The sequence below is a fragment of the Nyctereutes procyonoides genome, unplaced genomic scaffold, assembly GCF_905146905.1.
Source record: "Nyctereutes procyonoides isolate TBG_1078 unplaced genomic scaffold, NYPRO_anot_genome, whole genome shotgun sequence".
Classification (NCBI taxonomy): domain Eukaryota; kingdom Metazoa; phylum Chordata; class Mammalia; order Carnivora; family Canidae; genus Nyctereutes; species Nyctereutes procyonoides.
The window spans coordinates 15,593,102-15,611,833 of record NW_026575125.1 but is presented as its reverse complement, the minus strand read 5'-3'; the positions used below and the strand labels follow the sequence as shown (position 1 = coordinate 15,611,833).

The window sequence follows — 18,732 nt, the reverse complement described above, 5'->3', positions numbered from 1 at the left end:
TCTGGCGTGATATCTCAGTCATCAAAGAAGGCCATGAAATTTTTTTTCTTCAGCCATGCTGGATAACTTCTGGGAAATCAGAAATTTTGGGGGAATGTGGGGACAGCTAACCACCAAGATAAGTGACTGAGCACTTAAAATGAATCGATTTTAATCTTTCCATTTTTTAGTTTGATATGTCCATTTGTAAGCAATGCATTCCCGTCTGAACTCAAATAGTGCACTTACAGTGTCTGAGAAAATGTGGCCTACATTTTGGAGGTACTTTTTGATTCTACAATTACAGACAATTAATGCGGTACAGACCAACAGGTAAGCCACATCATATAGATGAAGCTTTCTTGTGTAGCTAATCTATACTTGCTCTTCCTCATTCAATTTGACCTCACTTCTGATGTTTGAAAATTGAGAGAAGTAGATCAATAGTCTGGAGGAAGATTGGGCCATCCATCATTTCATCCATTTAGCCAACATTTATTCAGAATCGGTATTTGCCTGGCAATGTTCTAGGTATTTGGTGGGTGTAAAGGTGTAAAGATAAGATCCTTGTTTTCAAAAAGCTTACCATTTTTGAGAGTCTTGCTACTCAAAGTGTGGTTCATGGACCAGCAGCATATGCATCACCCAGAAACCTGTTAGAAATACTGAATCTCAGACCTACTTTAGACCTACTGAATCCAAATTGGCGTCTTCACAGGATCCCCAAGTGGATAGTATGTGCATTAAAGTTTGAGAAGCACTAGTCCAAATCATTGATTGTTAACCTGCATATTGGGAGGACCTGGGGACTTCTAACAAGTGCCGATTTCCTGGTGCCACCGCCTAGAAATTGTGCTTGAATTATGGGGTGTAGCCCAGGCATTGGGAATTTTAAAAACTCCCCAGATAAATGTGCAACCACCATTGATAAACCCTAAACTATTAGGTTGCTCTGCATTCTTGACAAAAGGGAGCCCAGGAGGAGGTTGCAGCTCATTCTGTTAATCAATCTGCAAGCCAGGTGGCAGGTTTGTCCTTTGTAAACATTTGTAGTGCCTAGACTAGAGTCCGATTGGCCAGAGCTCACTGGTGACTTTCTGCCAACAAGTTGCATGTCGGGAGGTGACCGTCAGCCGGCCCCTGCTTTGGTTAGCTGTGTGACATGCTGGAGTGCTTCAGCCACATTTTTCAGGGCTCCTCCGACAGGATCAAGTGGACTAAGGCATGATATTGGGGTCTGGGCAAGTCTTCCCTCCTCAGACCTGCCCTGGGGCCTTGGTGTCCCTCTCTTTGGCTTTCTTCCAAGTGTGTGAGGTACAGCCACTGGTGGTTTCACCCAAGGATGGTGACAAATGTGTGTGATCTTAATTCAGAAGCTTTCCTGGTCAGGGCATTGGAGCAGCTCAGTGGTTGAGTGTCTGCCTTTGGCTCAGGTCATGATCCTGGGGTCCTGGGATCGAGTCCCACATTGGGCTCCCCACAGGGAGCCTGCTTCTCCCTCTGCCTGTGTCTCTGACTCTCTCTGTGTGTCCCGCATAAATAAATCAATCTATCTATCTATCTATCTATCTATCTATCTCTCTTTAAAAAGAAGATTTCCTGATCATATTGTCCCTCAAGGTCTCTGAGACCAGTCCATAGAATCACCATAATAATTATAACCACCAGCAGTTATGTGGCTCTTTACACCTCGCCAAGATTTTCCTGTGTGTCAAGAGACTGAGACCCAGAGTTTTTTATAACCAGAGGGCCACTTAAGTCTCCGCAGGCCCGTTTGCTCTCTTCCCCCTTTCCTGAGATAGCTCTGAGAACCTGACATAGTGCAGAATGTAGAGGTAGGAGGACAGCACAACTACAGCTCTATGTATTCATTCCTTCAAAGGAAAAACATCATTTGTTTTTTTATGAGGAAGAATACCATATTTTACTCAAATATCTGCCTGGTGATGAGGCATCCGGAAACCATTTTGAGGACTTGGTCATAGAAGAGTGACCATTCTATGTCAGAAATATCATTCTTTCCATGCTCTTGACTCTTTTTAAAGTACTTTCCTCTGCTTTTGTGCCAGTAGAGTTATTTCTAATTGTCATTGTTCTGGAAACTTTCATCTACATGCTGATCTTTCACTCTTTCCCACTGCAAACTCCTGCCTCATTCAGAAGCTGCCCCCTCAACCTGCTTATACTGTCCATTACTCATCACTATTGGAATCTCAAAATCCGCTAGGGTGGTCATCATCTTGGGTTACATCTCTGTTTCCGGTGTGATTATTAACAGTGTCCCAGGTTTGAAAAGAATTTAAATGGTCACTCTCACATGTTCCAGTATTTTGGCCTCACTGCCTCTCTCCTCAGTGGTCAGCTGCTATCTCATTGTCCTGCTTTCACGCACCTCCTGCCATCCTCCTTGGGGACATCCGCTCCACCCTGATGACATGCTGGCCTTGCACATCACTGACCAGCTGCCCCTCCATTCTGCTTCTGTCACTCACAAGGGCCATCTTGCCTCACACTTCACATCGCTCTTCAGTAGATGTTGGTTGGGAGCCCCCTGGGAGCCAGGCACTGCCTTCACTGTAAGTGCTGGTTCTTGAATGACCCCTGCTTCCTGCTTTCCCTCTTCCCTTCCTTCATGCTTAGTGATCCTGCTTCTGACCTTTCTCATTGCCTTGGTTCGTCTCTCATTGTCTCTTTTTAGGCTACCTGGTTCATCTTGGTCCCACTTGTTTTTAAATCTGGCCTAGCACTCCTGCTGGCATTTCTGCATCATATTGATTCGCTGTCTGCTTCTCCCACTAGGCTCTGAGCTCGGGAGCCCTGCAAGGACATTATGATTTTCTGTTTACCCCTGAATTCCTCTGCTATCCTGCATGTTTTCAGTCCTCAGTAAATAAATTTGCTGCTCCTTTACATTTCCAGAAGCACAGCCCTCATATGAATAATTGTCTCTTCGTCTCTGCCATCAAAAGGCTTGTTCTTTTGCCTGGTTTGTCAGAAAGGATGTATTTCCACTTCTCATTTTGCTATCAGAATTGTTCCCATTTCCCTTAAATTAGCTTCTCTTGCCAGGGGGTAAGAAGCGCCCTGCTCCAGATGCCTTGACCCTGAGCTGGTTTCTACCCTGCAGTGGGGCTCCCCCTTTCACTTTCCTCCATGTCCTGGGGCACACTGGCTGTTTTCTTTTAGGAATGTGCTTATCTCATCCATGAGCCTTGTATTTGTCTTCATACCAATCAGAACAGTAAGACAGATTGTACTCTACCTTCCCTCTCTTACCTTGAGTTACACAATGATTAGTACTGTTAATGTTTTCCTTAAAAAGCTGAGTATAGACAAGCCATCTAAGCCATTCTCCACTGATGGGAGATCTAATAAATATGTCGTTTGCATACTTTTCCCCTGTAGGCATATATGAGTTCTCCAGTTATTCTGGATAGGCTTCTGCAAATTTTCTTCATTGTTTTTCTCACACATAAAGGAAAAGGCTTCGTTACAATGATTCAACCCAATGATTGGGTTGCTCCTTGCCTAAGATAAGGCAAGGCATGGATATGCACCAGTCAGAAAGTTTGGAAGGAAGCTTTTGGAAAGAAATGTAGCACCCAACAATATTTGAGTGCCTTTTGTGGATGTAATTCTGTATCAGGTGCTTTGAAATGAATGTGCAAGGAAGTTCAGTCCTCACATAAGCAATCCCTTTGCGCATGATTTAAGATTGTTTGAAAAGCTGTGAATGATTATCTCTGCTTTGGTACCAGAGCTCTTGGTTGATACCTGTTAGCCATAAGGACCTTGTATAATATTGTATGTGGGTCTCTCACATAAATCTCTAAGCTCCCTGGAGTTAAGGATCATGTTCTTTGTGTGTTTAACGTCTGGTGCCTACAAAAGGAACTTAAATATACTTTACATTTCATAGATCTTTGTTGAATATCGTGAAGTGCAAATTAACACAGTTGTGAGTATTCCAAGAAAAGATAAAGCACTCATCATTATCACTTTCCTAAAGGTGAGTTTCAAGCTGGGTTTGAAGAGAAGAAGGACTTGTCTGGAAAAAGAGGAGGGAAAAAAAGGTGCCAGGCATTTCCTTAAAAGCAGAGCCTTCTGAATTGAAAGGTTTAATTTCTAAGGATTAAAAGTAAAAGAATGCCATCCCCCCACCCCTTCACAACATTTCCTGGTATTGTTGATGACAAGATTTCTCAGAGTTGGAAGAACAGCAGGAGCCACCACTGCCCCCATTCATGAATCCCGTCTGTGGGGACTGATGCTGGATTGTTTAGGGAGTGATGTGACATCAGCAGGACCAGAATACTTACCTGGGCTTCTCTTTGTCATTTTCCAAGAAAGACAAGCATTCTCTCATGTTGTCTTTTGAACCTAGGTTTGTTCTGGGTAAATCTGAACTTGATGCTTCAAATGTCTGTTTTTTGGTGTTGGTCAGGACTAGAATTTACCATCTCTGCTTGAGCCCTCCTGGCCCCTTCCCTGCCCCCCCCCCCCGGTGCTGTAGAGGACCGGGAGTGCCTCTCCGTGGGCCCTGAACATGATCTCCTCACTTTGTTGAGCATGCCCCGCTTCTGACGTACCTTAAAAAGACCTATGTGTTTCTAGCACTTTTTGGAAAGCCTTTGCTCATTTTAGGCTCTACAGGAATTAGTGATCACAGTCTGAGAACTGGGTTTTTACTCAAGGATGTGTACTCAACAGCAGTATACTCTGTACATCCACCGGGCAGGAAGAAATGCCCAAGGGAGGAGGTTTGCGGTAGGCCAGGTGAGTCTTGGATTAGGCTGGTAGATGTGGAACTGGAGCTGGAGGACAAATATGAGATATATTATAAAGCTAGAGCAAATTGGCCTTCTAACTAATTGGATGTGGAGTAAAATAGAAATGATTTTGTGGTCTGAGATTAAAGGCCCTGGAGAACCATGAGGCTGTTAGGCTCAGAACGGAAGCTTGGCACAGGCCAAGCTCTCCGGCTCTCTCTCTGGCACCTGGCATAAAATAGACGCTCAATAAACATTTGACGAGTGAATGAACAGAATAGGGATTATTTGAAAGGAAGCCGGTTTGATCTAGAAGAATGAGTAGATATATTCTTTCATTTAGTAAGCAAACATGGAGTTCTGTGAGGTGGGGGAAGGGCTTTTCATGATGACAACTGTGCCCCATCACCACTGAGAGGAGAAGGTGAGGAAGAACAATGCGTTCACGAGCTTTCCAAAAGTGTGATTTTTCTTATGCTTGGCCAATTGTCGCAAAGCCCTTTTTAATTTCCACAAGCTTTGTGATAGGGCAACCAAAGAGAACATTTGTGCGTGTGGTATTTTCTAAAGCACGTTTTACAGTTAACGAAATCATTTTATTTCAGCAAAATTCAGACGAAGAAAATACATATCCTCCCATCTTTAAAGAAAAGAAGATCATATTGATTCAGGGCATCTGACGGCAGCCCTGGGTTTTGAGTCCCAGCCAGCAGCTCCAGCACACTTGTGCTTTTGTTCCTCCATCTGACTTGGAGATTTGTGCTGACTTCGTCTCAGTAACCACTGTTGCACTGATAGCGGCCTCCAGGAAAGGGCCTCCATTCTCTCTGAGAGTGGTGGCAGGCCTCCTCGGAGGGTGCTTGCCCCATTTCTCACTCTCTTCTCCCTGTTTTCCTAGGATTGCATCGACGTGGGCTGGTGGGAAGGAGAGCTCAATGGCAGACGAGGAGTTTTCCCTGACAACTTCGTGAAGTTACTTCCACCTGACTTTGAAAAGGAGGGCAATGTAAGTCTTCTGGCCTTGATGTCAGTGCTCCACACGCTCTCGAATTTGTGGCTTCCATGATGGGTGTTGGGATACCGGGTGAGGGGAGTTTAGCGGACCACTGAAGAGCACTGGCGTTTTCGTTCAGTGGACCTGGTTTCTGGGCCCTCGGCCATCCTGTAGGCTGGGTGTGAGGGTGAACGAGTTCATTACCTGACAAGCCTCAGTTTCCTCATCTGACAGCTGGTCACAGTGACCCTTATACTGGTGTTGTTGCATGAATAAGATAATGTGTGTAAAGCACTCATTGCAGTACCTGGAACATATAAGCACCCAAATGAGAAGAACTCTTGGGTGTCCCATTTGGTAAGCAGACCGCCTCATCCTGTGTGGTATGTCCTTGGGGGGCAGTGGGTGGAATGCCTAATATTGTGGAAGTGGCTCCAAAGCACATTGTGAAGCCGAGGATGCAGTGAGGCCACTGATGTTCCTACGCTGTGTGTGCACAAACACGGACATGTATACAGACATACACACACGTCCATATATGTACTTGCATACACCTCTGATCTGTTTTCTCTCTGTGGGGACCCATTGTCCAATGCTGTTTAAATGAGCTGGTCCATCTTTGCCTCACTCCAGGTGAATTGTTTCTCTGATGATGATGGAACAAGAAATGTTGAAAAGTTAGAGGCACTTTACATCTTAAGAGGTCCTTTCTGTTCTGCTGTGCCCCTCAGGGCTCTTTGCTCAGGCTTTCACTTGACTTCTGCCTGCCTTTCTGGCCGGGTTCCTTTTTATGCCTGTTGGGGCTCTGCTACTGGACCATGAACCTGACCTTGACCCATGACCATTCCCTTGGAGCTGAGGTTTATGAAGGATTGCTACACACTGGTGGATTGGTTGCTAAAGACATTAAACAGCATTGATGGCATATGTACTGCTTAGATGAACAAATGTGATTGTTCAAGAAGCTGCCTCATGATCCCACCAAGGTCATACCCCATAGATCTTTAGATCAGTTTGAAGCGTAGGGCCACACCCCTAGGCTTTTGGAGAGCTTGCTTTCCTGTATCGTTTAGCTGAAGAATGTTCTGTTCCTCATGTGTTATTCTCTCTTGGAACTGAGTTCGGGGTTCAGACAATCTGGATTCTGCTACCTGGTGTTTTCTTTGTCCCTGACACTTAATGCTGGTCCATGGACTACACTTTATCAGCATTGCCTGGAGCTTGTTAGAAATACTCAGACCCCGCCCTAGACCTGGTACATCAGAACCTGCATTTTAACAAGATCCTCAGGTGAACTGTTTACACATTATAATTGGGGAAGTGCTGGCATAGAAGCAGGTATCTGCTTCAGTTGATGACAACCCCACCATCTAGTTCCTAACCATATTGTGGGAGGGGAAGCAATTCTTAGAGAAGAACTCATCAATCAAGAAAAAAAAAACAATTTCTAGCAAGCAAAATCATTTGAGCCATTTTTACTGGATGATCATGGTGGTCGGTTATCAGTTGACAAAATCCATCCCTGGGAAAAACAGATGCTAACATTTAGTAATGACTGGATGGTCAATGTTTTGAAACAAGAGGACACAGGATTGAGGTTTGGCAACCGTTTATGGAGTGTAATACTTGTGACTCGAGGCTACAGCATCGGCTAGACCTGGGCTTGAATCATGGCCCTGCCACTTGTTCTGTTCAAGGTCACCTCACTGGATGTGTCTGAGCCCCACTATTTTCATCTATAAAATTGTGAGAATAATTGTACCCACCTTGTTGAACTATTGAGAAGCTAAGAATTCTTGAGCACAGCGCCTGGTACTTGGTAAAGGCTCCATTTGCATTAACTTTTCTGGTCCTTGTAATTACTGTTTTCACGAGTGTGGGAAGGCTCCAGCTGAAACTATAGTAATGATAGAAGTCGGACTCTGGTTCATCTTGCTTCAGCTGGTCAAATCAACACATTTATCTTAATGTCTTTGTGAACTTCCCTGGGAATCCAAATGCATCTGAGAATTTTGATGATAGCCTTTAAAAAGAAATCTAGTACTTTAGAAACTATATTTATAGAGACAAGTGGGAACAGAATGGCATAATCTTCATGTTATTTCTCATATTTTTTCAGGATCTGCTACCTGGCAGTTAGGTTTTATGTTTATTTATTTATCCACTGTGTGTTTTTTGGATCCCTTCTCGTGGGCTAGCCACCATGCTGGTTGATGAGAAGTGAAGAGTACACACAGTTACTGCCCTTGTTGGCTTAGAGTCAGGTAGCAGGTCTGATGTTCAGGGCCAGAGACCTGCTGGACCTTTCTGAAAGGACATCGAGGGTGGGCCTCTTCCAAGGAGTGGAGTGGAAAGGGCTGTTCAGACTGCCTGTTTGACCCTTCTCACCAATCTTTGCAAGCCTGGTGAAAGGTGTCCATGTCCTGAAGCATTTGGCTGCCAAAATCTTCCTGGTGACTCCTCTCCCTGTGGCCAAGAAATCTTAGCCAGCATGCTGTCCTGATGGACGTTTGCCACCTTCCTGGTTCTGATTGAGGTAGGATGATTTTGAAGGCTAAGGTAAAATCTGGATAATTCTATAAGCAAATGGGCAAAGTCTGTGGTTGCCTACATTGTGACACCTTGCTTTCTAGTTCTCAGTCACATTTTAGTGGGGCAATAAATACACCAGGTGAGAGATTCCGTGACATACTCTTTTAGGAGCTCTGCTTCGTTACGTAAGGTATTAAGGGAAGACTGCCGCCAAGATAGTGAAGTTGTCAGTGAGGAGTAGACTCAGCTTGCTCGTTGAGGCATGCACACTCTTTGGAGCCCCATGGGCATCTCTCCAACCTCAGACAAGCAGCCACCATCTCCTTGATAGGTCTTTTATTTTTTGTTTAAGATTTTTAAAATTTATTCATGAGAGACAGAGAGAGAAGCAGAGACATAGGCAGAGGGAGAAGCAGGCTCCCTGTGGGGAGCCCAATGCAGGACTCGATCCCAGGACCCTGGGATCATGACCTGAGCTGAGGGCAAACGCTCAACCACTGAGCCACCCAGGTATCCCCTGATAGGTCTTTTAACCTTGTCCCTAAGAAGAAAACACGGTTGGGGAAAACAATAGGCAAACCTGTCAGACAAGGTAATGCCTACAGCTGAGAAATGACGGTATAATGTGACATTTAGCTTTTAGAAAATTTAAAGTATTCCAACCTTTTCAGCCCCTCTGGCCCACAGAACCAGCCAACCAGCTTTGCATTGGCTGTTATACCAGCTTTTATCGCTACACCCAGAGTATTGGTGAGCTGGTGACAATATGATGGGAGCTGGGGCTGTTGTTTGCTGAGTTGGCTGTGTAAAGATGATTAGAATCATTAACACAAATGCTCTGTGTGAATGACAGAGTCTGGAACATTATTCCACCACCAGTTTCAGCACGTGTCATCTTGTCTTGCCAGTGGCTGGGGCTGCAACCATTCACCCAGGAGAGAGGACAGTCTAGGATGATCAGGGTAGATAGCAGCAAACGGCATGTATTCAGCAGGAGACCTCTTGAATCAGTGAGCATTCTGACGAAGCTGGCTCTTTCTGCTGCTGTGGTATGGACTCAGGTGGTTACCACGGAGCCTTTGGGAATTTCCTGGAGGGCTTTCTTTCAGAGAATGCTCAGCAGATTCTCTCTCACTAGGTGAGAAACGCTTTGGGGCTTTCTCTCAAGATATTCCCCTGGGAGGGCGGAAGGGGGGGAGAGCACCCGCTGATCTCTTGGTGCATATTTTAGAGCAATTATGTAAGCTATTTATGAGAGAACCTAGATTCACAGGCTGTCTGTTTATTTTGAGACTTGACAGTAAAATTGAATATCAAAATGGAAAGATTAAATATTCTGAGAGCTCTAATGAAGCAATGCACATGCTCTGTCATGATTATTGAAGGAAAATGGGGGACCTGAACTCTCAAGTACAGCAGAAAATGTTTCACTGTCATTGAAAAAAATAGAAGAGCTATTCCAAATGGTAATTGTTCTGAAAGATTGCTTTTTAAGAGAAAGTCTCAGGCTCTAGAGCCTTGAAGAGAAACTGTTCAAATCACTGGAAGAAGATGTTACTGTTCTACTATCCACTGACACGGAGGACTCTTCTGAGTTGATGTACCATGTCAAGAACCAGGGCACTTCGAAGGTTCCCATAGCAGATGTTCTGCAGTGGAGGGACTGCCTCTCTGGGACACAGAAACCTTCCCTGAAAGATTTCTAAAGATGCCTGTGGCTGCGATGCAGGCTCACCTTTGCCAACTCACAGAGACTTACCCGGCGAACAGACTGCCAGATTACTAATTGCAACAAGAACTGAAATGTCAGCCAGTCTGGAACACATGGGTCTGCCTGCCCAGGGCGTTTGCTCCCTGTGGGCCTGGTTTTTAAGAAGCCAGATTCTACAGGAAACCACAGTTATCTGGTGCTTTCTGCGGGAGCAAGGAATGAAAACAGGAGGAGCTAGTCATTCTCACCTAGGGTCTTTCAGGTCTAACTTGAGGCCCCCTCATGCACCAGGGGGGAGGGTGTGCAGGGGAGCTGTATGTTAAGCTCAGCTAATCCCAGATGCTGCTCATGAGTGCACCCTACCTCCGGCCCCAGCAACTTCCACGGCTTTCGGTTTTCCCAGCTAACCGGACCCTTCTTGTTCATCGTCAGTCTCCAGACACACTGTGGTACAGTCAACTCTGTTTCCCATATTCTCAATCATAGTTGAGTGCCAGCCTTGAGATCGTTCTAGATCACCCAGCAGTTTTGTAGGGTCCAAACTTTTACAGGAAAGGAAGACTCGCTTGATTCCTACGACGGTTATTCCGCTGTAGGGGGATTTTGCTGGCGTAACTGTGACTGCATTCTCTTTACCACGTTCTTAGGAGGCCCTGTTCCTTCAGCCCCCAGCATCTGACAATCCCGTTTATAGAACTGTCTCAACCCGAATTTTCTTTGTTCCTAGTCATGTCCTTCAGCCTTTTGAGAACCATTACTTCTAGTTTCTAAAGATGTCTACTGAATTACTTCCCCAAATAGTCTTTCAAAGAGAAACAAATATGTGTTTCTAATAAGCAGCATTGTGAAAAAAAATCTGCCTACAACCTTGTCTGTACGTGTAGTTTTCTGGGTAATTTCAGATGCAGAGATGGGGACTGTTGAGGCATTAATGTCACCCAAACGTGACCTAATAATGGAGTCCTAACTGAGCTTCCCTGAAGCAGCCTGGCTGGTGCTCCTTCCCCTTCCCTTGCTAGTACTTAGAGCCTGTACTCTCTCAGCTGAGCACCTCATTCAGTTGTACTCTTGCCTGGAGTGATTCTCTGTCATCACTCCATCTCAGCTGTCATCTCTGAAGGCAGTCCATGTCCCAAGCTTCTCCTTCATGGGGCCTGAAAGTGTGTGTTTTAGTTCAGGCTGCTGTAATAGAATACCATAGACTGGGTGGTTTATAAACAACGGGACTTTATTTCTCACAATCCGGATGTTGGCAAGTCCAAGATCAAGGTGGCAGCAGATCTGGCATCTAGTGAACGTCCACTTCTTGTTTTATAGATGCCTGTCACAAGGCAGAAAAGGTAGGGGAGCTCACTAGGGTCTTCTCTAAAGACACTAATCCCATCCATGAGGCACCACCCTCATGACCCAATCGTGCCCCCAAAGGCAACACCTCAAGACACCACCACATGGGGGATTAGGTCTCACCCTGTGAACTTTGGGTCCACTCAGTGGACAAACATTCAGCCTATAGCAGCACTCTTGATGCAGGATTGGTTCTCAGGAATTGCTTGCCCTTTGGTCATTTGATGACCAGGTGTACCTTCCCTTCCTTCGATTCCTCCCCTCCTACTTACTGCTCTCTCCTGCTCTAGCATTAAAGAGGAAGAGGGGGCAGGGAAAAGCTGGGTCCTCTGTCAGATTCCTCCTCCCACTCACGGGGGAGCTCAGGCCTTTCTATCTGGATGTGAGGTCTGGGCATGGAGTTGAGGCATCAACTTTTACAGTGGGCAGAAGGAGCAGAGGCGTGAGCCAAGGGGGTAAATTGTGAGAGCATCTTGCGGGGGAAGCCGAATACTGAAGCGTGCGTGACTACCCAATAGGCCAGCTGTGTGGATGGGCCTGGCTAAGAGGGAGACCAGGGATTCAGGCCACCAGGCCAGAGGTTAAGGAATCTTAAGAGAGGCCCTGCCAAGAGCAAGTTTTTATGATGGACCCTGGGGACCTCCTGTGCTAGGGACTCTGCAGGGGGGCCCTTACAGATACAGTAATCACTGAGCATAGCCTCAGCTGCACTCTCCAAAGGTACTGCCAATCCACCAGGGACAGGGGAGAAAGGGCAGTGTGTGTTTCTAGAGCCATGAAGGGTACCCTGGTCAGGAGCTGTCCATTTTTGTCCTCTCTCCAGCCTCACACAGACCTCTCTAGAGAACTTGGCTGGATGCCTGAAGGAGGGCTTCCCAAGGCTCAAAATCAAGCCAAGGTTTGCTTCCAGAACCTTACCAAAGTCCTCTAACAAAGCCCTCCTAAAGGGTACCCAGCCATCAGGAGTACACTCCTCTGGTTACTCTCAATGAACCACATGTATGGGGCCAGAGCTCGAAGGCAAGAGGCCAAGTGGCAAATCAAAATTCCTGCCAGGAGGCCAGTTGAGCCAGCTGATGAGCTCTTTGCCTGGAACTGGCCAGGCTTGCCAAACAAAGGGCAGAGTCAGCTCTGAAATCCATCAGCAGGAAGTAAGACTTGCCTTCCTGCTGTCTCCACTCCAGAGCATTCAGATCTATTTCCTTCCTGGTAATAATGGTAAGAAATCAGATCTAGTTAATGAATCCTTTGAAGGATGGTGTTTGCTTCTGTGTCCCAGCCAATGACTGCATCCAGGCAGACTCACATGCAGGCGCACACAGGCCTGTACACCCTGCATATGTGAAGACCATGGAACGCATTCTGCTTTCCTAGAAATCAGAAAACGTTGGCTCACTGATTTTGTTAGAACATTTTCACGTTGGCTCTTAACAAATTGCTGCGATCTGGACAGTGAGGGATGTGAGTTCTAGGCTGTCTTTGGCCAGCACCTAGCTGTCTCTACGGCCCCCACCCCGGGGCCTCAGTCTTTTCAGTGTAGAGGGGACCCTGTGATCACTCGTAGCTCTGACATCCTGTTTCTAGCATCGATCTGCGAACCAAGCAGGCCAGCGCCACCTGAGTTTGGATCTGGAGTGTTATATTTCCACTATGGAGGGAGGGCTAAAGCAAAGAAGTAGAACAAGTGCCTCTAAAAATTCATAACTTAAAATACTCGTCTGAGTTGAGAGGGTGTTTCTGACTGCCCACCTGTGGCACTAGTTGATCCTGGTCAGCTCCTCAGAAAGTGCTGGGCTCCTGCTTAACCTGGAGGTCCCCTCCGTGCTGTGTCCTTCATCTGGTCACAATTGGACATTTTGGGGAAAACCGACTAAATGACATGGCTTACGTCTTTTTATTTGAGAATCATAAACGCCTGTGTTGAAGTTTTTCCCGTGACATTTTGCTACACATTTTCCCAGCCTGCCTTCTCAGTTGTCACTACTCTGTCTTCCTGTTGCATGTAAAGAAGAAAATCCCCAGAGGCTCACGTGTAGTTTTGTGTTAATCCTGGGGGTGGGATGGGGGGGATCTGGAGCTTCATGGAGCCCTGGCCCAGGTTCTGGTTTAGGATTACCTTCAAAGACCTCTCATTTGAAAACATGGCATCATTTCTCATCTAAGGAAGCAGGAAGGCTAAGTTTGATGGAATCAGAGAGTGAAGTCAGTCAAAGGGGGAAAAAGAAAACAGAACAACCTGTAAACCTGCTTTGCTAATAAGCCAAGCTTGGCCCCCAGCCAGTGCTGATCAAGCCTGGTGGGCGCAAGGCACACAGTCATAGATGGTTCCCTCCTTTCAAAACTGCCCCCAGCTTCCTCCACTACTGCCAGGGCTCCGCATGACACCTCACACCTCTGCCTTCTTCCTCTGCCACAGTGAGGTACACACTTGCCACGACCACACTAGCCACATGCTGTTAGCCTCACGCCTCCCATCCTCTCCGTGTCCCTCTGCTTGGCTTTGTCGCATTTCATGTGTTGGCTCCGTGCCAAACCTGACACAACGCTAAGGGATTTTTTTTCTTTGCATAGTAATCTTGGAAAACTTGATGATTTGTAATTGTTTTTTTTTTGGGGGGGGCTGTGGTTTGAGGCAAGGTCACTGGGAACAGCCTCGGCAAGAGGAGGCTCATGTGAAATTGGTTATAAAATTTTTCAAATGAGCAGGAAGTGAGCAAGACTTATCCATGGGTAGGCATTGTTGGGGCTTGGCTGGGAAGAACCAGGCCACAGGGTGCTGGCTGTTCTGTGAATAAGAAATTACGCTGATCTTGAGGTAAAGGAAGGTTCGTTGGCAGAGTTTCAGCAATAACTTCATTAGGTAAACACACATCTGTCCCCAGCTAATTTATAGAAGGACAGAGAAGGAAGGCAGAAAGAGGAAGAAGTTGGAATGGAGAGCCGGAAGGGACAGGCCGATGGGAAGGGGCCTTCTGCCAGGGGACAGCCTGTGTGCAAGGGCAGGTGGCCCTTAGAGCATCTTTCTTTCTCTTGTTTGTCATGAAGTTAGTCTGTACTCATATGGACAGTACGGAAAATATTAAGAAGGAAACATATCCACACTCACATGTGCCCATAATCCTACACTAGCCCCATATCACACTATACATTTTTTTCCTTTCCAATTTTGTTCTTTCTGTATATTTTGTAACATAGTTGATTTGAGCTCATACTGTAGCTGCAATTTGATAACCTTTTTTCCCCCCAACTTACACATGATACAGTTCCCTGTGCTTATGTACACTCTGTGTGTGGTATATGGCCATGTGGTGGTCTGTCTTGTGGATGCTCTCTGGCAAGGCAGGTCCTTCACGGTGGTTAGGAGCACGCCTGTGGGTCAGACAGCATGGGGCTGGGCTCCCAGCCCCCCACCCTTGTGACTTTGAGAAATGGCTTCATCTCTTTGAGGCTCAATCACTTCATCTGCAAAATGGGCATAGTAACATCACTACTTACATGATTGTCACAAAGATTCAACAGGGCAGTGCTTACTGACTCCACCTCCTCTCAAGAGAGAGGTAATACCATTGCCATTTTACAAGTGAGGAGGCTTAGCTAGATCAGTTCACTTGCCCAGTGTCCATGGCCAAGAATCGAAGGAGCCAGCGTTTGTAATCCATCAGTCTCAGAAGCCCCACCTCACAGCCACGATGCTACACTACTTATTCAAGGTAACTTGGCCATGTCACCCAGCTGCTGAAGAGCAGAGGTGGCATGTCCCAGAATCCAGAGTTCACGTGCTGGGATGCCTCCTGAAAAAGTTCTTTATGAGTCTCGTATTCTCCAGCTTTTACTTGAAATCATTTCTTCATGTACTCTAGTACTGGAGCAGTTGCCAGCAGGTCAGGGCCGGGGACTGGTGGGTGCTTTGGCTGGTCCTTTCGGTAATGTCATAGTGGTACATTTTCCGAGTGCAAGAAAGTCTGTGAAGCTGTTTAAAAAAAAATCATCGGTGTGTGATGCCCGGAGAGGGTCAAGAGAAACATCAGCAGCAACATGGATTGTATTCTTGTCCTATTTCCATCTTTCCTTAATGATTTTTTTTCATTCCTTAATGATTTTTTTAAAGATTTTTTTTTATTTATTCATGAGAGACAGAGAGAGAGAGAGAGAGAGAGAGAGAGAGAGAGAGAGAGAGAGAGGCAGAGACACAGGCAGAGGGAGAAGCAGGCTCCATGCAGGGAGCCCGATGTGGGACTCGATCCCAGGACCCCGGGATCATGGCCTGAAGGCAGATGCTCAACCACTGAGCCACGCAAGGGTCCCTCCTTAATGATTTTGATATTGAGATGGTTCTCTCTTTGCCTCTGGTTCCCCTCTCCAAGAATCATTTCCAAGAATTGTGCCCTGGCTGGGCTCTTGACCCCTGAGTCATTTACCAAGTCCAGCCTGACCATCTTCCTCCTACAGTTAGTCCTGGGTGAGTGAGCAAGGAGAGGCCCTGGAATGGGTTCAGGGACCGATGCCACTGATTGCATTGCTGCCTCGTCACCTACAGAGTGACAGGTTGTGAGAGGAAAACAAATCGGAGCTGATATGCAAGAAAAGCTCCATTCCACTTTCTAGGGTGCAACTGGTCTGTGGGGGGGCCTCATGAATGGCCTGCCAGCCTCGGGGTCAGGAGGAGCTGAAGGTTGAAGGCACAGACTCCCAGCCATGGAAGCCCCTTGGCCTGCTTTTGCTGAAGGTTCCACAGTCCAGAGCAGATCTGATTTCAAGCTGTCCCAGTGACTCTCCTGAATCACTTGGTTATTCAGCAGATTAAATCTTAATTGCAAATGCGGTTTCAGCGTAGGAGGACCATTGTGCTTGCTGGTTTCAGGCCATTTTTGCTGAGCCGTGCTTTTCCAGAAGGCTGTTACAAATTTAGAAAGGGGGAAATGGTATTTCATTTGTCCATCAGAGTTTTGTTTTGCAGACTGAATTTATTTTAGTGTTGGTTTAAAGGTGCCAAAACTTGACATCCCTGGAGAGAGACTTGCTCAATTTTTGGAGAGCTCCTCTGGACTGTCCAAACTACATCTAGAAAACAATGTCTGTGGTCCTTATGTGACAGGCCAACGATCTTGGCTTGCCAACGATCTCATGTGTTATCATTTTGATTAATTTTTCAGAGACCCAAGAAGCCGCCTCCTCCATCCGCTCCTGTCATCAAGCAAGGGGCAGGTAATGTGCTTCCTTTCTAGACACAATGTGCATCTTTCTGTGTGTATTTACAGCACCCTTGGTAGAGCTTAAGGTTCTTAGATCCTTTTGCCATGGATTACCAAATTGGAAAGTTACCACTTGGTCTCAACAGGCAGATTTTAAATATACTTCTGTTTTTCCTAAAAAATAAACATATCATTAAAATGTATCCCTGGTACGGTGAAAAAAATCTAGCCTCCCAAATGAATAACCAAAAAAATTTTGCTTTGGAGTAAACCAGGGTGTTTTTTCTCTTTTATTTTTTCTATTTCTAATCAACTGCTTTTGAGGAAAGAACTTAATTGTCCTGCTTTTGCCCATGCCCACCTAATCTTGAGGGTCAGCTTAGGGAGGATCGCTTCCCACGGGTCATAGCCTTACCACGTATGTACAGTGGTGCTGAATTTTTAACCAAAAAAAAAATTGTGTGGTAAACCAAAATTTGTACTTATTTCACTTACCCCCTCCAACAAAAAATGTTATTCTAGCAACAAAATCTTTTCCTCATGATACTTTTTTTTTTATCTTAAAAAGAGTCCAGTTCACTTTTTTCTATGTAGTTCAGATACTAAGGTTGAATAATATAGGAAGACTTGATATGGTTGGACATTTGGTAACTCATTGTACACAGGATTCTCATACATAAAAATGATCCTTCATATTTCCCCATAGAACTCCTCTTTATAATTGTTAAGAACTAATTATGAGGAGAAATTCCTCCATGAATAACTAGTTAAGTGGCATTTTAAAAAATTAACAACTAAAACAGAAGAAGAGTAGGGGTATTTTTAGTTCTGCATATTAATAACTGTGAAATTTCTATAGCATTTGAAGTATGAATAAATTTCCACATTGGTTTATTCACAGATTTATTAAGGAGTGATTTTTTTAAAGTTTTTTTTTGGCCCACCGAGTTGTGGGGGAAATCAGTTTGATCCCAAATTCCTTTTCCTTTCCTTTTAGCATAGTTGAGAATTACGGAGATTAAGCCCTGAAATGAGGTGTTAATTACATCTCTGGCTCCGCCCCCATCCTCGTTTGCATTGAGCAGTTTAATTTTGCCACCTAGTGGTTCACACTGGATCAATATTTTGTTGTGCTGAAATTAAAGCTCACTGTTGATTTGCATTTCTCTGACTACCTTTTTCCTCGAGGCCTTGGTGATGGATTACAGACCAAGGAGATGAACTGAGTGGCCCAAGGCTCAAGTCGCCTAGAATGTAACTAGGATTGGATTCTTCCTGGTAGCAGGATTGTCAATTCCTCCTGCATCTCTAGGAATGATAACGAACTAATTCATTATCTTTAGAAGCCTAGATTGTAGCATGATAGGCAAATTCTTTTCCTTTTAAAGCAATTTTACGAAAGGTTATGCTGGAGCTCTGTGGGGCAAAGCAATGTGGCATTTAATTTTCCTAGATCCCTACTGCTCATTTATCCTACTGAATGATCCTGGGAATTGCTTTGTGACAGGGAGGTAGATATTTATATTTTCTCTACCATAAGCTTTCGTGTTTGATTATTTGATTAAAAAAAGATGTGGAATTGACAGAAATTAGAGTGTTTAATTTATAGTGAATCATTAAGGAAATTTGGGTAAAATGTGCTCAGTGGATTTTTTTTTTTTAGTTCTTTTGGTTTCTGATGCTGTGTAATTGAGATTTTAGTACCAAGCACCCATCCATAGGGATGGGCATGTAAGGAATTCGTCCAGCATTCAAGCAAGTCTATCAATCTGAGGAGTACTTGTGATTGGTTTCGTGCTTTAGCTATTTTTCAAGTGTTCTTATGCACCTGAGGCCACAGACACTGCTGAAGACCCCAGCTGAGGGAGCAGCTGCAGTCCACTCGGCCATACAGGTGTATTTGGGGAAATGTAATATGTAACATTTGAAGCATTCAGACACAGATTGACAGGACTGAGGGAGAACCACATATCTTCACTGCACATCCCTCCACTTAAAAATTGCTGCTTAACAAACTACCCCAAATATTGTGGCAGAAAACAACTATCTTCTTATGCCCACAGATTCTGGGGTCAGGAATTTGAACAGAGCATGGCCAGGACATCTTGTCTCTCTGCTCCTTGATATTTGGGGCCTCAGCTGGGAATGCTAGGCCAGCTGAGGTTGGAGGGACCACTTTGGAGATGGCTGCTTCGCTCTCATGTCTGGCTC

The 18,732-nt window shown here is 45.3% G+C and overlaps 1 protein-coding gene across 8 annotated transcripts in view; it reads left to right on the top strand.

Annotated features, from left to right (window-relative positions):
- The window catches only part of SH3KBP1 (SH3 domain containing kinase binding protein 1), a 336,529-nt gene that overhangs the window by 265,917 nt on the left and 51,880 nt on the right, over positions 1–18,732 (top strand). For all 8 annotated transcript variants that reach the window (XM_055337567.1, XM_055337566.1, XM_055337564.1 and 5 more), the window contains 2 exons: positions 5,647–5,754; positions 16,483–16,534. In XM_055337567.1, the coding sequence (XP_055193542.1) occupies positions 5,647–5,754; positions 16,483–16,534 (160 nt within the window). The remainder of the gene's footprint in view (positions 1–5,646; positions 5,755–16,482; positions 16,535–18,732) is intronic.